This window comes from Drosophila novamexicana, unplaced genomic scaffold, assembly GCF_003285875.2.
Source record: "Drosophila novamexicana strain 15010-1031.04,08,12 unplaced genomic scaffold, DnovRS2.1 tig00000108-arrow-pilon, whole genome shotgun sequence".
Lineage (NCBI taxonomy): Eukaryota > Metazoa > Arthropoda > Insecta > Diptera > Drosophilidae > Drosophila > Drosophila novamexicana.
This window is the reverse complement of record NW_020824772.1, coordinates 2,051,624-2,079,180: the sequence shown is the minus strand read 5'-3', so window position 1 is coordinate 2,079,180 and position 27,557 is coordinate 2,051,624. Positions and strand designations below refer to the sequence as shown.

General features: G+C 41.0%; 1 protein-coding gene across 3 annotated transcripts; it reads right to left on the bottom strand.

Moving 5' to 3' along the window:
- Positions 1-535: 535 nt before the first annotated feature.
- Positions 536-27,097, bottom strand: LOC115757658 (pituitary homeobox homolog Ptx1). Of its 3 annotated transcripts, XM_030697971.1 has the most exons (5): positions 26,708-27,097; positions 23,131-23,929; positions 14,501-14,641; positions 13,027-13,280; positions 536-1,608 (listed from the first exon to the last, which is right to left on the bottom strand). In XM_030697971.1, exons 2-5 carry the CDS (start codon positions 23,654-23,656, stop codon positions 1,018-1,020), a joined length of 1,512 nt encoding a protein of 503 aa, XP_030553831.1. In that variant the 5' UTR covers positions 23,657-23,929; positions 26,708-27,097; the 3' UTR covers positions 536-1,017. The 3 variants fall into 3 exon arrangements, with proteins under 3 accessions (XP_030553831.1, XP_030553832.1, XP_030553833.1); XM_030697972.1 differs by lacking the exons at positions 23,131-23,929; positions 26,708-27,097 and adding an exon at positions 15,900-16,611; XM_030697973.1 differs by lacking the exons at positions 23,131-23,929; positions 26,708-27,097 and adding an exon at positions 16,553-16,611.
- Between the last annotated feature and the right edge of the window lie 460 nt (positions 27,098-27,557).

The following is a 27,557-nucleotide window of genomic DNA, read 5'->3' as shown; positions in this document are numbered from 1 at the left end:
AGACTTATTTGTTTTACTTGCAAAAGTTTTTGCAGATAACGTTAACTCTTTTGCTATTTAGTCAATATAGCTAGTTAGTTCTTTAGTTAAGAGCGAACTAATCTTATAAATACAGCTTGCTGCCTATAGCTAAATATTTGCTTAATATGTACAAAACACTTAACATTCTACATTAAACGTTGGTTTGCGCTTCTTCTTTTTTTAATGAACATAATTGGCATTTAATCTCAATGCAGAAATGCAAAACATATGAAAAACACATTTATCAATTTGTAATTAATTTTTCTGCCTTTTCGACTGTCGCTTAATACCAACTAATTAAAACTGCACACAAGCTCGGCCTTTCAGAATTGTTTTTGTTGTTTTATTTTTACGGATTTTGTTTTGTTTTATAAATGTAATTATTGTTCTTCAAAAAAGTTGTATTTCATGTGCAGTTGCTTTTTTTTCGTTATTTTTCATCTAAAATTTAATTAAATACGCTTAATGCTAAACTTTTTTTTGTTTTTGGTATTTTTTTGCCCGCTGATTTACGCAGTTTTACAAATAACAAATCGTTAATTATTTATGTTATAAGTACGTCGATTTAAATATTTTTTATATATTTATGTTTTTTGTTTTATGTGTATACTTGGCAATCGTTCAATCGATGACGTCCTCGTCGACATCGTCGCCATTGTCATTGCCGCTGGAGGTGCCACCGGCAGCAGCAGCAGCAGCTGACATTAGTCCGTTGGCGCCTAACGGCGATTTGTTGTTGTCATCGTTGTGGGTCACTGTGCCGCCGTCGTCAGTGCCGCCTCCACTTCCGCCGCCCAAGCCCAAATCGGTGTGATCCAGCAGCAGGCTATTGTTGTTGTTGTGGTGGTGACCGTGCAACATGTTGTTGTTGTTGTGACTGTGGCTGTGGCTGCCGTTGCCGGTCAAATGCTGCTGCATGGCATTGCCATTGTGCTGGCCGGAGAAGTGCTGCAAGTGGTGCTGATGCTGATTGAGCAGAGCACCGAGTGCGTTTTCTCAGACAACATCGGTCACGCCATACTGGCAGGCGGACAGACCGGCTGAATTGGAGCGCGAGACTGGCGATGGCGCCGAATAGGGGCTGCTGAAGCCTGTGGCATGCTGCTTCGCCTTCAGCCGCAACGTGGCAATGCTCGAGGACATGCTGCTGCTCATGCAGGGCTCGGCGGCGGCACGATACATATACGGATTCGCAGGTGTTGTATACGGACAGGGTGCAGCGCCAACGCCCACGCCCACATTCGTATTGGTCAGCGTGGAGCCCATTGAGCCCGGCAGCATCGAATTGTTCATGCTGACCGCAACACCGCTGGCGCCCGTATTGAAGCAGTTGACCGAGTTCTGGTGATGATTGCTGGTCACCATCGAGCCGAGCGGATTGACCGGCCAGGGGAACGGCTTTGTGCCCAGCGGCGATGGCACCTTGGTCCAGTTGTTATACGGATATGATGAATACAGCGAATCATCTGCGAAGGGCTGCATAAACTGTGTGCCAAAGCCGGACTTAAAGTCCGCCGCGGCCACAGCCGCATTCATGGCATTCCGCTCGCGCTTGCGCCACTTGGCCCGCCGGTTCTTGAACCACACCTGCAAGAGCATAACAAAAATGGTTGAGATGAGAAAAGTGGCAGCAGTTTGTGGCAAGTTAGTTAAAGTTTCAAAATGCTTTGTAGCAGTGGCAGCCATTTTCTTTTATTGCGTCGCCGTGCCGCATAATTTATTAGATTGCCGCCAACTTGAAAATTTATGTATCCGTCTGTGTAAGTGGGCGTGTGTGTGTGTGTGAGCGTGTGTGTGTATGAAAAACTCCCCCAAATGCAGCCCCCACAAAAGCTGCTACCCCCCAAGCAGCAGTGCCGCAAAGGGCGCTGCGTAATACGCATGTGCAGTAATTATAAATACAAATATACATAAATACTGTTGCCATACTGGTTGTTATTGTTATTGTTGTTGTTGCTGGTGTTGGTGTTGCCTTTCTTTTTTAATGGAGAGCTTTATATAAATAAACTCGACGGGCCACCCCCGAAACACAAGCAGTACACAGCATTCAAGTCGACCGAGAGAGGGTAGGAGGGGAGCGAGGGCCACAAAAAATAAATCAAAATTATTTTGCAAACAAAAAGTACACAAAGCGCAAAAATAAAAGAAAGAAAAGCGAAAAGCGAGTAGATAAAAAACAAAATGGCAACTTTGTAATTTATTGCTGAAGTTTGCGCAGCGCACTCAGCTACTCAGATACAGATACATATACGAGATACAGATACGGTTACGGACACAGATACAGTAAATGACAAAGGCCGTGCAGACGCTGCCAGCAATTCTGATGAGGCTGTTTTTCTTTCTTATTTATTTCTCTTTAACTTTTTGCTTATTTAAAGACTCTCCAAATGGGCTTTAAGTTGCAGCTTTGTTAATTTCCCACCAGCCCATGTGCAATTGGAAATTGCAGTTGTTCAGGTAATTAAACCAGCTACAATTTGCGCATTTCATGCCGCTTGTTGCCGCCTTGCCACATTTGTACTTAAATCAACGCAGCCTGGCTTTAGGGTTGTAAATTTATGGCCTGCCTGACGGCTACGCAACGTTTCGGGCCCGTAACTAAATGTGGACACGCGTGGCTCGTATGCAAAGAAAAAAAATAAACTGGGCCTAAACGGCCGCAACGTGCAACATGCAACATGCAGCGTTTGTTTGTTTTGTGGGTAACAGGAAAAAAAGGTTTGCCACGCGGCAATTTAATGCGCATTTATTTGCTCGGCAATTGCTTTAATCGAATCAGTTGCGCTAGTTAATTGAAAACGCATGAGACACAGCGGCCTGATTGAGCTGTAACTAAAAGTTTGGCAGCGTGAGAAAAGTCGAAAACAAAAACTGCTTTAAGTTGCAGCAGCCCGTTCCGGTCAGGACATAAATCACAGTCGGGCCAATTTCAATATCCCCACAGCAATGTGTCAATTTGTCAAGGTACATTGCTCAGTCGCAGCGCAGCAGCATCATCAACAACCACATCATCATCATCACCATCATCATCATCATCAGTAGCATCAATAGCAGCAACAGCAGCATCATCATCATGATGAGCTTCTGCTGGCAAAACTAACGTCATCGATCTCGTCAACTGTCATTTTCACGTATCATTTAGCAAGTTGTTGAAGTTTGGGCCAAAATGGAAAAAAAAATAGCAACGTTTGCATGATGGCAAATTGATGTGACTGCAGAGAGAGAGAAAGAGCGCAAAACCAGCAAATAAAGAAAATAAAGCAAGACTGTTTTAGTCGGCAGTACACGACTAGCAGATACCCTGAAGCTGTGCAGTTATCTGAGTCTAAATATGCCATGTAACATATGTGTGAGGTATCTAAAAGCGAGGTTCTGCCTTCGAAACTTAACAATAACCCAATTTATAAGAGTTATGTACAAAACAAGCGAAATATTCTTGGTCTGTGTATGCAATACGTGAACCTAAATGCTTAGTTTGCTGTATCTAAGTCTTATAGTTTTCTAGTAAAGCTTTTTTATCAATATTATGAAAATGTAGTGAAAATAAACACGAAATGGTAAGCTTTTTCTGCGTATGATATACGAGAATATATGTTATATAAGAAATTTCCAGTCTCTAGCCTTTGTAGCTTGTCAGTTCGAACAGATCAGACTCAAACAGTAGGCCGGACCTGGCTAGATCGGCTTAAGATTCTGATCAAGAATATATATAGCTGTTTGCTGTTACATAAATTTGCCCAAGAGTATTATGCTCTTTTTGCCCATTTTTAATGGCTACAGAGTATAAAAACAACAAAAAACTAAAAGTGTGTGTGTGTGTGTGTGTGTGAGAAAAGGCAGCGCAATTTTCCACTCAACGGGCAGACACTTCAGCCAGCACCCGCTGACTCAAGCAGAAAATCCTAATTGGTTTTGATGAAAGCGGCAATGACACCTCCTACCGCTCCGATGCAGGCACTTCTATGTTCTATGCTGGTGCTGCAGCGCTTCATCAGGTAAAGTTGTTAAAAAAACGTAGCATTTTTTGTATGGTATATGTATGAGTGGTGCCAATGTGACCATGTGGCAAAAGTTACGGAGCTGAGGTCGCCTTTTTTTTTTAACTACGGGTCTTTCTTTTGAGTGAAGAGCTGCCATTTTGATTGATGGCCACAAATTGCAGCTAAATACGTTTTTTATTTGCTTAATTCTTGTTGTTGTTGCCGTTGCCGTTGCCTTTGCCGTTGCCGTTGCCGCAAGGGGCCCCTTTTCTCACTTCCGGGACTGCGCTTGGATAGCATGAAATTGAAATTGAAGTGAAAATTTTGATTGCAAACAATATTGATAAGCATTACGAGACTCGAAAGGCGCAACACAGTTGATTGCTTGCTTTTAGCAGCAAACCCCTCATGCGATAATTATAAAGAGTTTCTAGACTGGAAAAGATAAAAAACATTTTTTCGTTACTGCAGCTCTTAAGAGTTTAATTAAAGGCTAGTGATAGCAGCTAACAGCTTTTGTTTGAGTTTTTTCCACAAGTTTTTATACCCTGAACCCATTAAAAATGGGTATAAGGGTATATTGTATTTGTGCAAAATCCAAATGTCCGTCTGTCTGTCCGTCCGTCCGTCCGTCCGTATGTATGAGCCAAAGGATCTCAGAACCTTTTTTTAGATGTAGATGCTCCTAGTTCCCGCGCAGATTGAGTTTGTTTCCGATAATCGATAACTTACTCCGTTTCCAAGCAATCGATAAAAATCGATATCGACATCCTGTTTTTTTTAGAAAATTGGGTAAATAATAAGAGCTAAAGCCACCAAACATGATATGTTGCTTCTAGAATATTATAGATATTTCAAGTATCTTTCATTTCATATCTATCGCCACCTCCCCGCTACTACCCTAGAGCTATAAATCAAGTTAATAACCCAACTTTTATTGCCAACCAATTTAAACCACAATTTAAATTCAATTGATTTTTTCAGAATACACAAATACTGTAGAAAATTTCATAAAGATCGGTTAAGAAAAACCAAAGTTATATGCAACTGCGCAATTGAATGGGGCAGCAGCTTTAAGAATTTCTGTATACATGTATACACACACATTCGATGAGTAGAGTCGACAGTAAGTAATGCGGTCAGTTGCAAATTCGAGCCCTGCCAAGGGAACTTTTTTTTTATTAATTTATTTGGTGTTGGATAAAAAGGGTTCAGGGTATCCCCTAGTCGGGAACTCCCGACTAGAACCTCTTACTTGTTCTTCATGGTTTTCCCTATAGATTAATCTGGCATTCATATATGAACAGCGATTTTTTAGTCGAAATTCATGTCCAAATCTTACCCCAAGATTCGTATCTAGACATGGGTCAAAAATTACCACCCCCATAACTCGGTCAAATCTTATTCGATTTTCCCGAAGTTTGGATTTTTCTTCATGGTTTTCCATTTAGATTAATCTGGCATTCAAATCACGACACCGATTTTTTAGTCGAAATTCATGTCCAAATCTTACCTCAAGATTTGTATATAGACATGGGTCAAAATTACCAACCCCATAACTCGGTCAAATCTCATCCGATTTCCACGAAGTTTGGCTTTTTCTTCATGGTTTTCCCTCTAGATTAATCTGGCATTCAAATCAATTCAATTTTTTAGTCGAAATTCATGTCCAAATCTTACCCCAAGATTCGTATCTAGACATGGGTCAAAAATTACCACCCCCATAACTCGGTCAAATCTTATCCGATTTTCACGAAGTTTGGCTTTTTCTTCATGGGTTTCCCTCTAGATTAATCTGGCATTCAAATATGAACAGCGATTTTTTAGTCGAAATTCATGTCCAAATCTTACCCCAAGATTCGTATCTAGACATGGGTCAAAAATTACCAACCCCATAACTCGGTCAAATCTCATCCGATTTCCACGAAGTTTGGCTTTTTCTTCATGGTTTTCCCTCTAGATTAATCTGGCATTCAAATCAATTCAATTTTTTAGTCGAAATTCATGTCCAAATCTTACCCCAAGATTCGTATCTAGACATGGGTCAAAAATTACCACCCCCATAACTCGGTCAAATCTTATTCGATTTTCCCGAAGTTTGGATTTTTCTTCATGGTTTTCCATTTAGATTAATCTGGCATTCAAATCACGACACCGATTTTTTAGTCGAAATTCATGTCCAAATCTTACCTCAAGATTTGTATATAGACATGGGTCAAAATTACCAACCCCATAACTCGGTCAAATCTCATCCGATCTTCACGAAGTTTGGATTTTTCTTCATGGTTTTTCCTCTAGATTAATCTGGCATTCAAATCTGAACACCGATTTTTTTGTCGAAATTCATGTCCAAATCTTACCCCAAGAGACGTATATAGACATGGGTCAAATATGACAACCCCCATATCTTGGTCAAATCTCATCCGATCTTCACCAAGTTTGGATTTTTCTTCATGGTTTTCCCTCTAGATTAATCTGGCATTCAAATCACGACACCGATTTTTTAGTCGAAATTCATGTCCAAATCTTACCCCAAGATTTGTATATAGACATGGGTCAAAAATTACCAACTCCATAACTCGGTCAAATCTCATCCGATTTAAACGAAGTTTGGCTTTTTCTTCATGGTTTTCCCTCTAGATTAATCTGGCATTCAAATCTGAACACCGATTTTTTTGTCGAAATTCATGTCCAAATCTTACCCCAAGATTCGTATATAGACATGGGTCAAATATGACAACCCCCATATCTTGGTCAAATCTCATCCGATCTTCACGAAGTTTGGATTTTTCTTCATGGTTTTCCCTCTAGATTAATCTGGCATTCAAATCTGAACACCGATTTTTTTTGTCGAAATTCATGTCCAAATCTTACCCCAAGTTTCGTATATAGACATGGGTCAAAAATTACCACCCCCATAACTCGGTCAAATCTCATCCGATTTCCACGAAGTTTGGATTTTTCTTCATGGGTTTCCCTCTAGATTAATCTGGCATTCAAATCTGAACACCGATTTTTTTGTCGAAATTCATGTCCAAATCTTACCCCTAAGTTTCGTATCTAGACATGGGTCAAAAATTACCACCCCCATAACTCGGTCAAATCTTATTCGATTTTCCCGAAGTTTGGATTTTTCTTCATGGTTTTCCATTTAGATTAATCTGGCATTCAAATCACGACACCGATTTTTTAGTCGAAATTCATGTCCAAATCTTACCCCAAGATTTGTATATAGACATGGGTCAAAAATTACCAACCCCATAACTCGGTCAAATCTCATCCGATCTTCACGAAGTTTGGATTTTTCTTCATGGTTTTCCCTCTAGATTAATCTGGCATTCAAATCTGAACACCGATTTTTTAGTCGAAATTCATGTCCAAATCTTAAACCAAGATTTGTATATAGACATGGGTCAAAAATTACCACTCCCATAACTCGGTCAAATCTCATCCGATTTCCACGAAGTTTGGCTTTTTCTTCATGGTTTTCGCTCTAGATTAATCTGGCATTCAAATCTGAACACCGATTTTTTTGTCGAAATTCATGTCCAAATCTTACCCCAAGATTCGTATATAGACATGGGTCAAAAATGACAACCCACCTATCTCGGCCAAATCTCATCCGATTTTCACGAAGTTTGGCTTTTTCTTTATGGTTTTCCTTTAAGATTAATCTGGCATTCAAATCTCGACACCGATTTTTTAGTCGAAATTCATGTCCAAATCTTACCCCAAGATTCGTATATAGACATGGGTCAAATATTACCACCCCCATAACTCGGTCAAATCTCATCCGATCTTCACAAAGCTTGGATTTTTCTTCATGGTTTTCCCTTTAGATTAATCTGGCATTCAAATCTGAACACCGATTTTTTAGTCGAAATGCATGTCCAAATCTTACCCCAAGATTCGTATATAGACATGGGTCAAAATTTACCACCCCATAACTCGGCCAAATCTCATCCGATTTTCACGAAGTTTGGCGTTTTCATCATGGTTTTCCCTCTATATTAATCTGGAATTCAAATCACGACACCGATTTTTTAGTCGAAATTTATGTCTAAATCTTACCCCAAGATTCGTATATAGACATGGGTCAACAATTACCACCCCCATAACTCGGTCAAATCTCATCCGATTTCCACGAAGTTTGGATTTTTCTTCATGGTTTTCCCTCTAGATTAATCTGGCATTCAAATATGAACAGCGATTTTTTAGTCGAAATTCATGTCCAAATCTTACCCCTAAGTTTCGTTTCTAGACATGGGTCAAAAATTACCACCCCCATAACTCGGTCAAATCTTATTCGATTTTCCCGAAGTTTGGATTTTTCTTCATGGTTTTTCATTTAGATTAATCTGGCATTCAAATCACGTCACCGATTTTTTAGTCGAAATTCATGTCCAAATCTTACCTCAAGATTTGTATATAGACATGGGTCAAAAATTACCAACCCCATAACTCGGTCAAATCTCATCCGATTTCCACGAAGTTTGGCTTTTTCTTCATGGTTTTCCCTCTAGATTAATCTGGCATTCAAATCTGAACACCGATTTTTTTGTCGAAATTCATGTCCAAATCTTACCCCAAGATTCGTATATAGACATGGGTCAAAAATGACAACCCCCATATCTTGGTCAAATCTCATCCGATCTTCACGAAGTTTGGATTTTTCTTCATGGTTTTCCCTCTAGATTAATCTGGCATTCAAATCTGAACACCGATTTTTTTGTCGAAATTCATGTCCAAATCTTACCCCAAGATTCGTATATAGACATGGGTCAAAATTTACCACCCCATAACTCGGCCAAATCTCATCCGATTTTCACGAAGTTTGGCGTTTTCATCATGGTTTTCCCTCTATATTAATCTGGAATTCAAATCACGACACCGATTTTTTAGTCGAAATTTATGTCTAAATCTTACCCCAAGATTCGTATATAGACATGGGTCAACAATTACCACCCCCATAACTCGGTCAAATCTCATCCGATTTCCACGAAGTTTGGATTTTTCTTCATGGTTTTCCCTCTAGATTAATCTGGCATTCAAATATGAACAGCGATTTTTTTGTCGAAATTCATGTCCAAATCTTACCCCAAGATTCGTATATAGACATGGGTCAAAAATTACCACCCCCATAAGTCGGTCAAATCTCATCCGATTTCCACCAAGTTTGGCATTTTCTTCATGGTTTTCCCTCTAGATTAATCTGGCATTCAAATATGAACACCGATTTTTTTGTCGAAATTCATGTCCAAATCTTACCTCAAGATTTGTATATAGACATGGGTCAAAAATTACAACCCCCATAAGTCGGTCAAATCTCATCCGATTTCCACCAAGTTTGGCTTTTTCTTCATGGTTTTCCCTCTAGATTAATCTGGCATTCAAATCTGAACACCGATTTTTTAGTCGAAATTCATGTCCAAATCTTACCCCAAGATTCGTATATAGACATGGGTCAAAAATGACAACCCCCATATCTCGGCCAAATCTCATCCGATTTTCACGAAGTTTGGCTTCTTCTTTATGGTTTTCCCATTAGATTAATCTGGCATTCAAATCTCGACACCGATTTTTTAGTCGAAATTCATGTCCAAATCTTACCCCAAGATTTGTATATAGACATGGGTCAAAAATTACCACCCCCATAACTCGGTCAAATCTCATCCGATTTCCACGAAGTTTGGCTTTTTCTTCATGGTTTTCCCTCTAGATTAATCTGGCATTTAAATATGAACAGCGATTTTTTAGTCGAAATTCATGTCCAAATCTTACCCCAAGATTTGTATATAGACATGGGTCAAAAATTACCACCCCCATAACTCGGTCAAATCTCATCCGATTTCCACGAAGTTTGGCTTTTTCTTCATGGTTTTCCCTCTAGATTAATCTGGCATTCAAATCACGACACCGATTTTTTAGTCGAAATTCATGTCCAAATCTTACCCCAAGATTTGTATATAGACATGGGTCAAAAATTACCAACTCCATAACTCGGTCAAATCTCATCCGATCTTCACGAAGTTTGGATTTTTCTTCATGGCTTTCCCTCTAGAGCCCTGCCAAGGGAACTTTTTTTTTATTAATTTATTTGGTGTTGGAATAAGAGGGTTCAGGGTATCCCCTAGTCGGGAGCTTCTGACTAGAACCTCTTACTTGTTATACAACTTTCAGTTAAGCAGTTTTAAAAGCCAATTAAAGTTTTGGAGGTAAAATGAAGATATGCAATTGATTACAGATATTTAATCATACTTAAAGCTTGTCCTTTGGGTTAGCTGTCCTCTAAAAACTAGCCAATCCACTTGCCCTTAAAGCTCGCCTATTCGCTTTGTGCTCCAATTCATTCTTTTAAAGCTTTTATTGACTTCGGCCATTTGAAACCATAAATAAATTACTTACTAGTTTAGCTGTCCTCCAAAAATGATGCCTTTCCTTATCTAACCAATGCAATTGCTCTTAAAGCTCACTGACTAAATACAATAGCTGGAAGCTTAAAGCTCGACTATTCGCTTCTTCCTCTAATTAATTGAATTGCACTTAAAGCTTTAATTACCATGCTGCTTTGTTTTCGGCTCTTTGCCGAATTTTGGCTTTAGTGTTATTTTTTTATGAAGTTCATAAAACCATTTAAGTACACAAGATTAAAGCTGGGCCAACTGTTGACACCATTCGCTTCCCGCTTGAAAGAGTTAATTTGTTTGTAAAGCTCATCCCTAATAAGTACTTTTGAGGCATCTTTAGCCTTAGTTAAATAAAATAAAAATTTGACTCTGGCTACAGCCAGATTTCGGGTTTGCTGGCCGACTCCAAGTACTGACGACTCTAAATGGGCCATATTGTGGCGCCATTCTTTTTTATGCCGCCAATAGAATGGCTTTTCTATAGACAGACAAGTGTTTGTATTTTCCAGGCCATTGCCAACAGCTGACCATAAAAGGAGTAAAAGAAGTTGTTCGAGCATATAACGTGCTCCGATTTCAATTGCACTTTTTATACTCTGCCCCCGAGGCAACAAATGTTTTTACGAGTATGTTCGACTGTTAATTGAATGAAATGATATTTGTTTCAGTAATGTTATAAAAAGTATATAAAGAACTCGACAGTCAGAAGAGACCATATTGCCATAATTGCCGGCGCATGTAAATCCTCAGATTAGTAGCTATCAGGGATGTCCAAGTAGCGGCAACATTTCCTGCCCAGCTACTGCAACTGCCACTGCTTTGTTTGCCCAGACGGGCTGCTCTTTTCCACGTTTTTTTTTTTTTTTTGTTTTTGACAATTTAAAGCCCACCCAGATTTATATGTGTGTATGTGTGCGAGCGCGCTGTAATCCTTTTGTATATTTGATAAATTTTATTGCCTACGCTATTATTGCAGTCAAATGTTATTTTGCCTTTTACCAAACCCCTCCCCCAATCCCTAGAGCCCCGTGCTGTGCGGAGACAGCACGATCATGATCATTAATTCTCATGCGGTTTCTAATTCATTAAACAACCCTCGTTTGCTGCCGCACAAAAACTCATCCAAAGCTGCTGACAAATTGCCTCGCATTGTTTTGCATTTTATCGTGGGGTTTCAGGGTGGGGAGTGCAGGAGGGTTGCAGCCCAAAGTCAAACCCCCTGCCGCTGCCGCAGACGGCAGTGGCAAACCTTTTGTCATCATATAATGGACCATAAAACAAACTGTATCAATATTTTATGCATTGAGCGCAACACATGTTTAGATTGACATAATTTCCCGACTTTTCTCCTGCCAGCCTGCCGGCAGAAGCCCATCCCTTGGTCGACACTTGTTTGCGGGCCGCAGCTAATTTCTTTATAGTGGCCCGTCAAGTGTTATATGAAGAGAAATTCTGAGCATATGCGCGACATAAATGAGAAATTTGCATAGAAAAACCATGAAATATTCTTTTTGGTGCCAGCAATTTGTCAGGAATGATTCGACAAAAATGTTGCTACTGCCAGATGTTTGTTTATTGTAATTGCATTTATATGAGACGCACAATTAACGTTCTTCGTTGTCTCGCCATTGCTGATGATCATCAGCAACATCAACATCATCATCGATCAATCGGGGCAAGTCGAGGCGCTGTCCCCACAATCATATCTAGAGTGTATCTGCCGTGTCGCTGTCTTGTCTGACAGACTGACTGACTGTCGGACTGACTGGCCCAACAAATGGATATCTATATAGATATTATAGTTATCGTATCGGTCGGGTTTATATTTGCCACGCATATTTGCCGCTTGGCGCCACTTATGTGCATACAACTTCTTCAATTGTTTACCAACTATCGTTTACAAACAATTACAACTGTTGTGCGTGCTTGTCGGATGTTTTTTTTTTTCTTATACAAACAATGACAACACGGCCCATAACTGCTTGAGGCTGTCAATAGCTGGGCTCCATTGGCGTCGCATATTCAAACAGCTGCCCGGGGGCATATTTTGATAAGCTTTGCGTTCTCGGCCCAGTTTACACACACGGTTAGGGCCATAAAAAGCGGCTGCCAGCTGCGCCAAACTTTTAGCCGCAATCGAGGCGGCAATTTATGGCAACTTTGCACCACGGCCACCCGCTGCCGCTGCCGCCGCTGCATTGGCTAAGCCTAAAGCCCAGCAACATCGTGGCACCACCCAAAAGCGAGCCACTCGGCCTGCAACATAAATTTGCGCTGCACAGCGCAAAATGGCGACGGTTTTTGGCCAGTGAGCGCTTAAGCCGCGCGAATTCAAACGGCAATTTGGGGCAAGGCTGGGGGGCAGGCAGCATATTTACGAGTTGGCGCTAGCATTTTGTATGTGCTGCTGTTTGCATTTGTATTCGCGGCAGCTACGTGCTGCGGTTGCATTGCGGTCATTTTGGCCCAGTGGACAAGGCTTCCGCAGCCGCCGCAGTAATTGCCGCATAATTGCACAACACACACACACACACACTTTTGTTGTGGCTGCCGCTGCTGTTATTTACAATTTGCGGCTTTGACTGTGCATTTCATTTGATATGAATTGAACTGCTCACCCGAACTCTGGCCTCGGTTAGATTGGTCCACATTGCGATTTCCTCTCGCGTCGACATGTCCGGATAGCGATTGCGACTGAACGTATGCTCCAGCTCCTGCAGCTGCTGGGAGGTGAAATGGGTGCGCTGACGCCGCTGGCGCTTGTTCTTTTTATCATTCTTAGGCTCATCGGCGCTGGTGGTCATCGGCTCATCATGCCCAGAATTTGATATGTTCTCCGTTTTAATTGTAGTCTCATTGACGCTGCGATTGCCTGCAAGCGAAAAAATATGCAATTAAACAGAGTATGCATTTAAAACAATTATAATCTGCCTGTAAATTTATAATCTAGCTCGTTAAAATGTGTTTGCTCTGCTTTATGGTGTCTGTCTAAGCTTTTATCTGCCTTGCATTTGCAGGAGTGCATAGTGTCTAGGAGGCTACTTCAGCAGCAGTTCACGCCCTAATCAGTTGCGCCCCGCTGCCGTTACTAATTGCCATGCAACCTTCAAATGACGCCAAACCCCAATCAGGCCCAACCACAAGCACAGCTACCACTTCCACTTCCCCACACCCACTCCCTTTCCCCACTCGTTAGCACACTTCAAACGTGTGCCGCCGGCGGGGCTAGCCTAGTTTTTGGCTGCTACCAGATTTACAACCCGGTTAATGTGTGTTCCGATCATGTCATCGATCATGGCGGCGTGCTCTCTCTGTTGTTGTCGTTGCCGAGCACCGAAACTTAATCAAATAAACTAAATGACTGGCCATATGAAATATCAGTTTCGGTGGCTCGACAACGTCGTCATAGTGTCGCAAATCAAAGCATTCTAATCGAAAACTAAACGGACGCGAGTGAGTAAATTTTCGCCGACAAAGGCCAAGAGGCAACTCCACCCTTTTACCTGCCCCCCTAGCCACAGAAACTATGCGCCACCACTTTGGCCATGCTTTAGAAAATTATTATAAATTATGTTTCTTATCTAATACACTCGCACGTATAGAATCAATAACGAGCCACTCGGTGAGTCCACGGTTCCACGCTTATTCCGAACCACATCATGCGATTAGGCGCAACGATCCAAAATAACTATTATTCATGTTTCAGAAAATGACTTGTTTATTGTCAAAGCTGGTGTAAAAACTAATGTTATATTAAGTTATAAAAAAGAAGTTTCAGTTGAAAACTGAGAAACTGAATAATCTTTCCATTAAGAGATAGTTACGTAGTATAAAAATAATTATAAATTAACAATCCCAAGTTTCGTCGAAATAGCTGAAGAACTTTTAGCTCTATATACTCAAGAAATCATAATAGGAACTCAACTGCACTTCAGATATGAATAACTCTTATTTCTGAGCTAAGACTATATAGTATTGTATATCTAAGATTAGATTAAGTAGAATAAGGTAAAACTTAAAGCCGATTTATTCACGTCATATAACACCTAAACTCTGATAAGACTTTGTTTTATTCAGTTGTCGTGTACTTACCATCTTTGCGATCCCGACTTCGATTCGTTAAGGTGGATGACGATGAAGTTTGAAAGTTATTTAAATGTGTGCTATCCAAACTATTTGCTACGGCGGTCATGGAGCTATGACTATCACGAAAATCACCGGTTTCGGCCCAAACTGAAAAGAATAAACCAGCAAAGGGCACAGAAATATACAAAAAAATTAATGTTTTAACATAATGTTTTAAAGGGTATTAAAGGGCGTAGTGGTTCGCACAAGATGCGGCTCCTTAAACTCCCATAAAAAGGCGCATCATAAAAGGATTTATAGCTTTTGGACGCCACTGGACCAGTTTTAAATGGGCTTTTGGTTAGCTCGATTAAGGATACGAGTGCCCGGGCTTTTGAGCTGAGAGCCAAGACTTTGTTCGTTAATTGCTCGCTGGAGGAAGCATTATGAAAACTTTACGCCATGAGGCTTTATTTGAGAGCGAGCAAAGATAGTCAGGATAAATATATACTTATACCCCCATCTCAGCCATAAATCGAACTCAAATGAGCCATGCGTTTGGCTACCCTACAATAATTGCTGTAATTATCCCAGTTAGTCACGCTGAATTTCATATTAATTAGTCAGCCTTTGACATGTTCCCCAATGTAGATTTATGGCCCGACAATTGATATTCGGCTTGGGGCCTGCGAACCTTGAGGTGTGCGCCCATATGGCATAGGTCTCGACTTCCTGGCCATTGCTCCTAAATCTTATGGACTTCCTCGGGCTGTTCGTTGCATAATTTATGGCATTTTCACATGTTGTCAGTTTTATGTGGTTTTTAAAGTGCCTACCAGGCTGGCTGCAAACACCCGCTGCGACATTTTTGTGAAACAATTAGCTCGATGCTGGTGTGAAGTTTGAGGGATACTTGGGTGAGCTCTCTCCCTCTCTCCCTCTCTCTCTCTCTCTCTCTCTCTCTCTCTCTCTCTCTCTCTCTCTCTCTCTCTCTCTCTCTCTCTCTCTCTCTCTTTCTTACTCACTCCAGCAAGTGCCCACAGGTCTATTTATTACAAGGTATTTTCTTTAATTTATGCCATTTACAACGGTCTCACTTGCGCTTTATAGTGTAAAACTATGTCCATAAAATGTTTTATCTTTGAAGCTAAATATCTTAATTGATATTTTTAGCAAATCATAGTTGGGGTTCCACTCATATTCCCTTTGGTGCATTATGTGACAGACACATTATTTTATATTATTCGGCAAATATGCAATGAATGCAATTTAGCGGCTGATATGTAGTTAAAGTCGCACATGGGAATATTTTAAGGGCGGGAATTGAGCAAAACTACGAAAAATAAAATAGTTTTCAGCATTCACATGAATTACAGATCTGCATATAAATATCAACGCCTTAAAATATATATAGTTTAGAACTAACTTAGCTGGATTTGCGTTAAAAACCATCCTTGGCAGCCTAGTCTGTATCTCGAAACCGAAACCTGCTTCATTATTAACATATATTACATTTTACCATTAAATAATTCAGAATGTTAAATATATGTATATGTATATGAATAATATTTCCATTTGTTTTTGTCTTCAGCTGTCATATCAATATCTCCTTTTAATTTTTTAGCCGAACATCTTTAACTGGAAAATCATAATATTCTTCAGTTAGACTGGAGTCTGAAGAGTCTTCGGTTCCAAGTTGGTAGACAGCTAAATATAGTATCTTATACATTCTGTAAAAACTGTTTCTCTTTGTATTTTTGGTATACTTGATGTTCAGCTATATATTTCTCGATTACTCAATAAGTATAGCATGTGCAGACGTCATTCATAAAGCAAGTTTTTTAATGATTCGACCGTCCCTTAAATACCGAAATGATTCTTGATAGCCGTTGCTGTTGTGCCCGAATTTCAACCTGAGCATGTGTCGTTAAATGGGTCGCCAGCGTCATCTGTGCTATCCGCTAGAGCTGTTGTCCCCTCCCTCTCCCCTTGCCGTACGCATATAGCCGTGTCAAGTGGAGAAATGTAAAAATATTTTCTTAACGACGCGCTCTAAAAAACGCAGAGAAAAGCACGTACCGCAGCGATTTTTATTTGTTTAAATATTTCGTACAAATTTTCCTAATTTTCCGACTAATTTGAATTCGTTTTTCGACTCAAATTCGAATTGTTGTCGCCTGTCAGTTGGCGTTGACATTTTGTTGGCGCAGTTGTTTCACAGTTTTACACTGCTTTTCAAGGTTCTGTGAGTGGCAAGTGTCAATACGAATAGCTGGCCAAGTGTCTCGTGGGCGTAGCCCGAACATTTTGGCCAGCCATGTCAGGAGTGCGCTGTGACAACAAGTGTCAGCGTCAATTTTTAGCCACATTCTTGTCAGCCATTTTGCAGAGGCGTTTAGGCAAACAAATGGGCAAATTGTGCCTGGGCCAAAACTCACAATGAAAGTCAACAAACGCACACCCTAACGAAGGGCGCAACTATTAATCAAGCTGCAAATATGATCGTGCAGAAAAATGAGAAATAAATGTTTGCCCAAGCAATGATTTTGATTTTTATATCCTGCACACACACACACACACATAAACACACAAACAGGGAGAGACAGTTGGCCATTTGTCGCATTCATTCATAAACATTTTCCACACAGTCACACACACACACACAGTTTTCCACAAAAACTTTGACACACGACACGGCAAGGCAGTCGTGGCCAGGAGCAGCAGCTATAAATTATCCTGCCCGTGCACTGTCAAACCTCGGCGCAGGATACAAAGGATACACATACAGACCAAAACCCAGACCCAGAGACAGACCAAGACCAAAACAAACAAACAATCGCAACGAGCCTGTGGAAATTGCTATATGGGAAGCTGGACAAAACGTACGCCCCGAGTGCGCGTCCTTTGACACGAAGCACAACCCAACAAAAAAAAAAAAGGAAAAGAAATGAAAATAGGAGGAAGGATGCGAGCCATAAGCAACGTTTACTTGTAGCATTTTGTGACCAAAAACAAACGATTAATGTGACAGTTGAATTGGGATGCCCAGACAAGCAAACAGACACACACACACACACACACATATATATATATCACACACAGATACAGCCATAAGCAGGAATTGGAATTGGCATCCTTTGGCCAGAGCAATTGCCCCTTTTTCCCTCCTGTCTGCCGCTATTTTGACAAGTTAGTTGCTTTTATTCTTCTCCAAAAACTAAACCACCCGTTTGCGTGGAGGGGGACATATAAAAGGGTTAAAAGCTGTGGTTGCCTGCCAGATAAATATGTTGCATATACACACATATATACATAAATATTTCCAATTTCACGGCACATTTGCTCGGGCCAAAGAGAAAGTGTTAATATGCGACAGGTTATTTTATTTGTGGCCATATGTTGACATTGTCTATGCGCTCCTTTTGTAGAGCTGGCCAGAAATTAGCCAGAAAGGCTGTAAAAATTAAGTTTCAAGGGGCGAGCAACGAGAAGAAAAACTTAATTTTTATATGCCATTGGGTGTATCACAACAATCTACAAAGTTAATCCTTTATAGTTGCTTTTGTGCAAGCCAGACAATGACAATGGATGTACGTGTGCCATGGCAGGACATACGTTATGGCCATATAATGAGCTTGGCTGTGCCACACACACACACAAGCACACACACACATACACACAAGCATACATACTCACACAGATATAGAAATAAAAATCACTGCAATAACATTGACATGGCCCCAAAGTACGAGCAACCCTCCGAGCAGAACGAATCCCGGCCAGACAGACCAGCTAGCCAGCGAGTCAGCCAGCCGGAGCTCATTAGCCGACGTCCTGTAGATAAGGATAAGACATGCAGACCCCAACAAAAACAACAAGAAAAACAACAACTGTCGTTTCTCTGTTGGCTTCTAGTTGCCGTTGTAGTTTTCCACTGCAATGCCCTTTTCCCTAATTTTCTCGACTGTCAGCTCAAATTTTGGCTCCAGTTGATGCCGTTGGGTCATTTGCCCAACTCTGGCCATTCGTCCGCTCGTCCGTTCTTCCGTTTGCCCATTTGCCAGTGGCGGCAGCTGGAAGCCAGCAACGCCTGGACACAGCCCGTGCAAGTTTGTTGCCTCAGATAATCTCTAATGCGACATTTTTACGAAATTGCACGATACGGATAATGAGAAAGAGGCGGCTGTGGAGTACTAGGGAAAACCCCGTAATCGTAACCCAAACTTTTGCAGTGAAGTTTTCCAACGCGCTGCGACGTAATTGCGGTCGTGGTCGAGTTGCGGCTGGCGCTGGAGATGCGACCAGATACGAGGGGGAGTTGCTTGCTTGCCATAATGACATTATAATTTATATAAACGAAATCAGTGCTATCAGAGTCAGAGAGAGAGAGAGAGAGAGAGAGTGGGCGAGAGAAAGAGGCAGAGAGAGGAAGATAAACCGAGCCACATGTCTCCGTCTGTGCGCCAGGACACGGGATTGATATATGGGCAGTTTTTGCGTTGTCCTTACAAGTTGCAGCACTTCAGCGAGTTGGCAAAAACTAGAAGTGGGCGTCACCAATGGGTGATTATCATTGGTCCGGTTCGTTCGCCCACAATTTATGGGGTGTTTGCTTGGCAATTGCAATGCGATCTTTGTTTTTGCCGGCTGGCTGCCTTGGCAATTGAGTTGCCAGCTCTGACATATGTGAGCAATTTTCCAGAGATTTACCCTAGAAAATGCACTGACAATGATGAAAATTGCTTAAAGTGCCAGCAACAGCCTTAAAGATACAAATTACAAAATGGCTGGCGAAAATCCAAAAAAAAAAAACATAAAAAAAAACCGAGAAGAAAATCGATAAAATATATTTATATTCATAAAGAAATTTTGAGACATGCCACAGCCGCCATACGTTGAATTTAAAGTAGATACAGGCCGCACATCCTTGGGCGAATGTATCTGTATCTGAAGCCGCGCCGTGTCGCATATGCGCCGTGTCGAGTCCCAGCTACGCTTCATTTTTAGGCGATTTATAAAGGAAGTCTTGAAGCTGGCTGTGCTTTATACTTTTTTTTTTTGCAATAAACATTTTAGGGTATACCCCAAATGCTTCTACTCTAGCTAATTTCTGTTAGTTTAGATGTATCTTGTTGCTTGTCTTCTAAGTATCTTTTAGTCTTCTCTTAAAGCTAATTTGCCTAAAAGTACTTTTATTATACCTAAAGCCTACAAGCTGAAGTACAAGCTGAAGTGTTGGGACAGCAATACTGACTCTCGAGCTGCACGTGCCATTAACACTTTATGCCAGGCACTGGCCAAATAAATAATCAGTAAACAACAACAACAGAGAGTAGACCCATGTAAAATGCTACACAGATGTAAGTGCGTGCATTAATGTATGTATATATGAACAGCGAGCACAATAGATAACAAGATTTCATCAGAAAAGTCGAGCAGAAAATTCTCGCACTCTCAGCCACAGATACAGATACTGATACAGATACAAATGTAGCTGGTGCTACACTTAGATACAGCCGGCAATTTCATATTTTATCAAGGTCCACAAACGGCAAACATTGTCGTAGGCAAATAGTTCTACCATATCTATGCAAGTATCTGTATCTGTATCTGTAACAACTTGGCAAACACGCAAAGGACTCGTATAATAATAATAATAATAATGAAAAACCAAATTTGTTGTAGTACGATATTGTATTATTTGCACAGCAACCAAAATGTAAACTGCTCTGATTTGGTTTGTTGTGTACTTTCAAGGTTTTTGTTAGTCTTTGGCTTTGCTCTGGGCAAATACAAATGAAGATCTTTTTGTGCATGCACAGCCAAATAGATACACAGATACCCAGACGGGCTATGGTCAGATAAGGTGCCTAATTGCTGTTAACAGTGAAAGAGATGCGTCGCAAGGTCGCAGGATAATGTCATAAATTCAGATTGTCCACACACAGAAACGAGCACAATCGGATATAGTTGATACGATAGAAAGCTCCTGAGCAGTTGCGCTGGCAGCTGCTGACAACATAATTCAGCCCGCTAGACAAACATGGCCAGCTGCCAGTCGTTGAGCAGAGACATTAAAGAGTTGTAGTCCGGGGTATTAAAAGGCATTAACTTTTTATTGTTTTTATTGTTTTACACGCTGCATCGCGCATACATAATAAAAGAGTATAAAACTGATGCTGTCCGGCGAATGATGGGAAATTAGTGTACGTGAACTTGAAATCCTTTGAGCGCCAAATTTCAAATAAAAACACGCACAGAAGCCATAAAATAATGTTTAAAAAATATGTGTATATATATAAAAACAAGCAACTAAACGAATTCAGAGGTGTGTGCGGCTCATAAAAAACTGCAATAATAAAAAAGCATTTCCACACACCAAAATAAATACTCGCACAAATAAAACTGACATTTTTCATAACACAAACGAATGGCTGTGTGTAGGTGGTTTGATTTTGTGGTCGTGCTAAGAGGGGCAGCCATTAAATTGGCCAATAATTGAAAATCCAATTGCAATGTGCAGCAGTCCAAGCTGTGGGCACGTTGTGCAACCATTATTTAAACAAGAGCGTAAACAATAACGACAACAACAGCAACAATTGGCAACAAACAACAGCCAGAGTGAAATTTGTTGGCAACATGCGCGTTGCCTGTGGTCCGCACCTGCAGCTAGAGCCACAACTTCAACTGTCTGCCTGCTGTGTGTGTGTTCGAGTGTGTGTTCGAGTGTGTGTCCTGGTGTTCATGTCAAAGGATAACTGCACTCGTGCATATTTTAAGTGCGCACAATTTTTGTGTTAAATTGTTTTGCCACGCAAATAAATGGCCAGACAGCTGCGGCAACCATACCAAACCACACCCTGGCCCCCGCACCGTCGCCCTCTTCTGCAGAGTGCAAAGTTTGTGAGGCTGTTAACCCGGCAGAGCAGGTGCTTAGGGCATAGGTTCAAGGCAGACAGCTAACAAATCTCTTAGCTAAAGCAGACAAATACTTATGAGACGCTTAAGCATTAGCATGTAAAGAGATCATTCCGAATGTATTAAAGGTATGAAATCTGAGTTTCATAAATGGAGCTTCTGAAATTAGCCTAAAGCTGCGAATGGGATTCATCTCGTGCGACAATTGAAAGAATAATTAACAAAAGTTGTTAATTTGTCAGGAAAGTGCAACTTCAAATGTGCTTCAAAAGCTAAGCTTTCAAAGAAAACGTATGAATAAGTTATATTTACCTTAAAAGCGCCTCTAACTGACTGTAATCGTATCGTAAGTATACTTTTGCACACATTTGTAACGTTCTAATATAGTTAAATATTGGATTTATAAAAAATTTAAAAATAAAATAAATAAAATATATTTTTAAGTCAAGTTTAGTTTGTATTACTATTATAGTTATAGGTACTTAGTTCGGATCAAGGCAAAACAAATTCCCTGCTTAATGTGCGTTTGCTAAAGCTCGGACCCAATTTTAGGCTCAAAACATATTTTCAATATTATAATAAATCAATTCGATTAAAAAGTTAATATTTGCTCGTTGTACTGAAAATATTGTGAGCCGTAAATATTTTCATATACAAGAGGAGAGCTAGATCTGCACGCTATCCAAAATTGGCATCTAACAATTATGGTAAGATAAATTCCACTGCACCTGGGACTTCTGGACTACTACTAGGACTACAACATAGAGTCTGAAATCAATTGAGTGATCATCTGAAGCGTACACCTAAGTAACATATTGAATATCTTGCCGCATCCAAATTCCCATAACAATTAGCCTAAACGGAAAAACAAACACTTGACTACAAAGCACATATCAAATTTCAGCCATCGAACGACCCTCGAACTGAACCACGCAGCATCAAAGCGCTGGCGAGCTGAGTTGGGAATGGGTGTGGGAAATGGGAATGGGAAGTGGAAAGTGGAAAATGGGAACAGTGTTGCCTTCGGCACTACGCCAGAAGGGTGCTCAATTAGCCGTGACATGCGCAGCAAAAGTGAAATTTGTTTAGTGCTGCTTCTTCTTCTTCTTCCCATTCTATTTTTTTGTTCTTGTACATATATTTTTTTGTTGTTGTTGATACGCTTTTATGAAGATTATGCACTAATGATTACACAATGATTATGAATATGCATGAGGCGTGGATGTTGTCACAGAATGGAGTTAGGGCGAGGGCGTGGACGAGTACGAAAGAGTGAGTAAGAGAGAGGGTGAGGGGAGACCGACAAGTGGCCAGCCGGAATTTTTGCACATTGTTTAGAAATTTACGAGCATCGCATGAATGATGAAGTACAAGTATTGAGAGCGTGAATGATTGCCATAACGAATGAATATTGAAATGCCGACAGCTGTGGCTGACAGTTGCAAAAATGCGCAATGAATACGCGTATGTGAATGTCGACACTTGTTGAAGATGCAACACACACTCTCACGCACATACACACACATTGGGTGGCACAGAAAATATCACGTATACGCACCGCATAGCTGCGAAGCTGTGTGAATTATGGCCGCATTAATTACACGTAAATTTGTTAGTTGCTCAGACGAATAAATTGAAGAACTAATTGGCCAAGAAATTGAGTTGGCAGTCGGGCCGCGGCCCAGCTGGCCCCATAAACTGTATCAAAATGTTGGATATCGTCTCTATTCGGTACTTACTTCTGAGTTTCTCGAGCGGCTCGTGCTTCGGTGTGTGCGGCGGCACGACGGCATGATGCGGATGCTGCGGATAGCTGCCGACCAGATCCTGACCGGCTGCCGTGTGATGCAAGTGACTGAGGCTGCTGATGGGCATCAGGCTCGAGATGGCGGGTGAGATGCTGACCGAGGAGCTGGAGTCGTGTAGACTGTGATGGCTGTGCAGATGATCCGCACCGGAGGCGCTGCTGCCGCCGCCATTTACGGTGGAGCTGCCACTGCTTAGCGCTGTGCTTGTGGTGGTTGCGCTCTCCGCCGATCCCGCCGAGCCGGCACCGTTGGCGGTGCCCGCGCTAACCAAATCCTGCAGGCAGAGCCCTGTCGATTCGGCGGACATGGCCTCCAAGCCGTTGAGCGCACCGCTGACAACGCCACCGCCACCGCCGCCGCCCGCAATGCCACCCGGACCGAGGGCAGTGGCCGAGCTGGTGACGACGCCCAGGCCGCCACCAGCAGCACCACAGCCGCCGGCGGCGGCGCGGTCCATGCCTAGATACGTTGGAAAAATGGTGGAAAAGCTCTGGGCGACAGCCTGGTGCGGCTGATGGTGGTGATGCAGCGCGGACTGCTGGTGCGCCGGATGCGCGGGATGTAGCGGCGGCAAATGGTGATCCCTGCCGTTGAACTTCGTCGTGACGACGTCCTTAAAGTGTTGCAAGAATGTCGTCGTCTTGAGGCCGGTATCTTCCAACTGTGGCGAAAGCAGATCCAAGTTGCGGCTGTATCTGAGCTTGCGGCGGCTGTGAAGCGCGCTGCGATGCTGCAATCACAAAAGAGTTGAATACAAGCTATGTTAGTTGACAATACACGGGTATTCCTTGTGTTCATTATCACAATTACTTTCGCTCTAGCCCTATCTTAATAAAGTATCTATATCTCTGGGGCTGCGGCTGCGGCTACCTGGCAAAGCAAACGCAGCGTTTTTTTTCTTTTCGTTTTTTATCACATCGAGGCAAACAGTGAGCTTAACCCAAACACCAGGCAACGGCAACTTAACACCAAAGACGTCAAGGGGTTAATACCACATCACCAACACCAATCTGAGGGCGGAGATGCCGATGCTGGGCAACTTGTAAGCGGCCTGTCCACGGCCAGGCCTAGGTGCTGTGGCGTCGGGGTAATCGTAAATCGTTGTGTGGTTGCCGCGGTGGCGGGTGCCGCGCGTTGATAGACGTTTGCGACTTAAGTTGACAACGCAGGCCACGACATGGCAGAGCCAGACACAGAGATTCCTACACCTACAACGTGCTTATCAGTCCCACAGAGCGAGTGAGAGCGGGCGAGCGGCGTGGAGCTTGCAAAGATAACAAGCTGCTGCTTATCAATGTAACAATATTTACATTTCTGTGAATTTTTTTTATATTTTTATTATTGCTGCAGCCGCAGAGAGGCCGTGTTGAATTTGGCAACCAGCAGACGGATGGGAGGGGAGGGAGCATGCAGGGAGCAGGGTGTGATTGCTGCTGGGCAATAAACTCCGAGCGGTCGCTTTATAAATTCTTGAAAAATAGAAACACTAAACTAAGAAAACTAGTGACAGTAGCCCAAAAATAGGCACAAATGTTCGTAAATCAATTAGCTGTTGCCCTGTTGTAGCTGGAAATACTCAGAAATAGATGGTGGCATTGCCCCAGGTAAACTCGATTCGCTATTCGCTCAGTTCTGTTCGGGCTGTTCGCATTTCGCGCTATCAACAAAGCCAAACAAAGCGCGCGTTGCAATAAATTCTTATCTAATCTCAATCATAACAAAAATAAAAGCATTCACCCAAAAGCAAAAAGAAAACCAACTAATAGTTGTAAAAAATTTAATAAATTATAAAGCACACAAAAATATGTATATATCTATATACAAAATAACAGTTTACAAAACCCCTCAACTTTCCAGTCATAAATCCAGAAATGAAGAAAATAACTCTAATGTAATCATGAAAATATTTGTTTGCTGTCGCGCGGCGCCTGCTTTAAATTATGGTTAGCTTTTGTTTTAAACAAAATTATTAAAGTTCAGTGTGATTTGTCACTTTTGCTTTCGATTGCGCCTCAAATTGAAAATTTATACCTGATAATGCCGCTTGATCTGCACTTGATCCCCAGTGGATTAGTGCGGCTGTAATATTAAATTGCCTTGTGGTTGTTTTAATAACAATAATAAACATAATTTCACATTAAACAGATTTATATAGCATATAGCAATGTGGCCCAACGTTTTGTTTATTTATGACCACACGCAATTTTTGCATTTTTTTTTTTATTGTGTTTTTCTTTATGATGAAAAGTTTTGCATTTATTATTGTTGCATTGAAATACTCCTGTCAATTTGTGTGGCATCATTTGTGGCATATTTATATGCCGCAGTGCTTATAAATTTTATTTTTTATTTTATTTTTTTTTATCTTTCGTGGAACATTTCTGTTTGTTTTTTATTTATTTATTTTTTTTTTTGTCAAGTCATTTTATTTCAGAAGTGAGAATTTATTTACATAATGATTTTCTAAGACAAAGAATGCCAGAAATTATTTTATGCCACTTTATGGCCGCAGCTTTTGCTGTTATTCTCCCCCAAATTGTTGCTGCCATGCGGCAACAGCCCAGCCTACCCCCTAGAAAAGGGGGCGTTATCGGCTGCTGGCAGAGCTGGCAAATAGTTATAGTCGTAGGTGCCAAGATTTCAATGTTTTGCCAAGGTTCTCCAATGTGTTGGCATTTCTATTAACTTTTATAAATTTATTTAAATTTAATTTCAACAACATTTGGCTCCCACTTGGGATATCTTTGCTTGTGTATTTCGGTTTTTTCCATCCGAAAAGAAGCGCAAAACCCAAATTCGCATCTAATTGTTTAAGTGACGTCAATGGCAGTTAACGTCTGTGGTTTTATTTTGGGGTCTACTCCGCCCAGACCCAGACCCAGGCCCCTTACAAAATGCTCCACGAATGCGAGACAGTTTATGATTGCACTGTCGGACGATTATGAGTCGCAGATATAGACGTTGATTTATGTTTGGCGTGAGAGTGCAGCAAAAATTTAAAACCCATCTGAGCCCTAGTTCAACAAGTTTTTATTGCTAGCTTTAAGATTTTCGGGAGCTTTTCGTGTTGTTATTTCTCTAAGCAGGCAGGGTCTGATCCAACTCTATATGCACAGTTAATAATGTTCAGCAGTTTGTTAGTAAACTGACATGAATTATGATTGTAATCATCCCGTTTGTTTTCTTGGAAGACATTATTGAACAATCCGATCATTTACATTCCTGTATATATAATGTCTACCTTTTACTACCAATATACTTTATATGCTTTAACTATAACTTTAAAATATTCGAGTAGGACCATTTAAATGATCTGTTTTAATTCTATAATATTATATTTTTGTTTACAACTCATACTATATATTTATGTGAAATTTCCCTTTAAGAAATGCCACTGCTTCATCTCTTTGCTTTCATCCCAGCCTAGTTTTCACAGATTTTTATAAAATCTAGTTAATTTATTCATTATATAAATATTTGGTTTATCTGTTAATCTATAATTACTCACCTCTAGTTTATGGAAAGAAATTCAAATTAATCCACTTGCTAGCGCCGTCAATTTGACTGCTAGAAATGCTGCCGTGCTCCAAATATGATCCCCAGAGGTGAGGTTTTGGTTTTGGTTTCGGTTTTGGTAACGGTTTGAACTCTGGTCTTTAGTTTGTTCGTTATTTTAGTGGATATCACTTGAATGTGGGGCAAATGTTATGCACTTTGCAATAAATCAAATTGCTTTCATTTGAAATTCATTTGTTGGCTGACGCGAAAATCAAGAGAAAATTCTCCAAATCTCAGATCGTTGATCGCTGAACGTGAACGTGAATGAAATGTCGCGTGGGTTGCGTCGGCAATAAATCTTTGGAATCTTTGAGAAATTGTCGGGAATTTATTGATAAATGAGAAACTAGAATTTCTCAGCGCTTTTTAATATTATTGTTGTTGATGTTGATGTTGATGTTGATGTTGTCGTTGCAACAGATTTGTGTGCTGCTTTTTGTTTTTATGACTTTCGATGGCTAATCAAAGGCTAAAATATTTAAAGCGCTTTTTATAGTTTGCACGCAATTTGGCATCGCTTTTTGTTGTGGTTGTTGTTGTTGTTGTTGGTATAATTGGTGTTGTTTTTGTGTTTGTGTTTGTTGTTGCACACGCGTGCGAGCGAGATGGCAGCTCGGGCTCAAATAAAAATCACAGTGATTATGTTAGTGATTAATTTTAAGTAACTCATGGAAATGTTTTTAATGCGACTTTGATGCCAGCTCGTTGCTGTTATAGCCTCACAGACGAGCACACACACATACAGATACAGGCACACACACACAGTATTAACGCACACACGTGCGGTGCTTTTTAGCACA

Coding starts and splice junctions, on each gene's coding strand:
- LOC115757658 (XM_030697971.1), bottom strand. CDS start 23,656: ATGGACCGCGCCGCCGCCGGCGGCTGTGGTGCTGCTGGTGGCGGCCTG. Junction 14,642..23,130: donor GCCGCTCGAGAAACTCAGAA/GTAAGTACCGAA, acceptor TATTCTTTTCAG/TTTGGGCCGAAACCGGTGAT. Junction 13,281..14,500: donor AAGTCGGGATCGCAAAGATG/GTAAGTACACGA, acceptor TTTCGCTTGCAG/GCAATCGCAGCGTCAATGAG.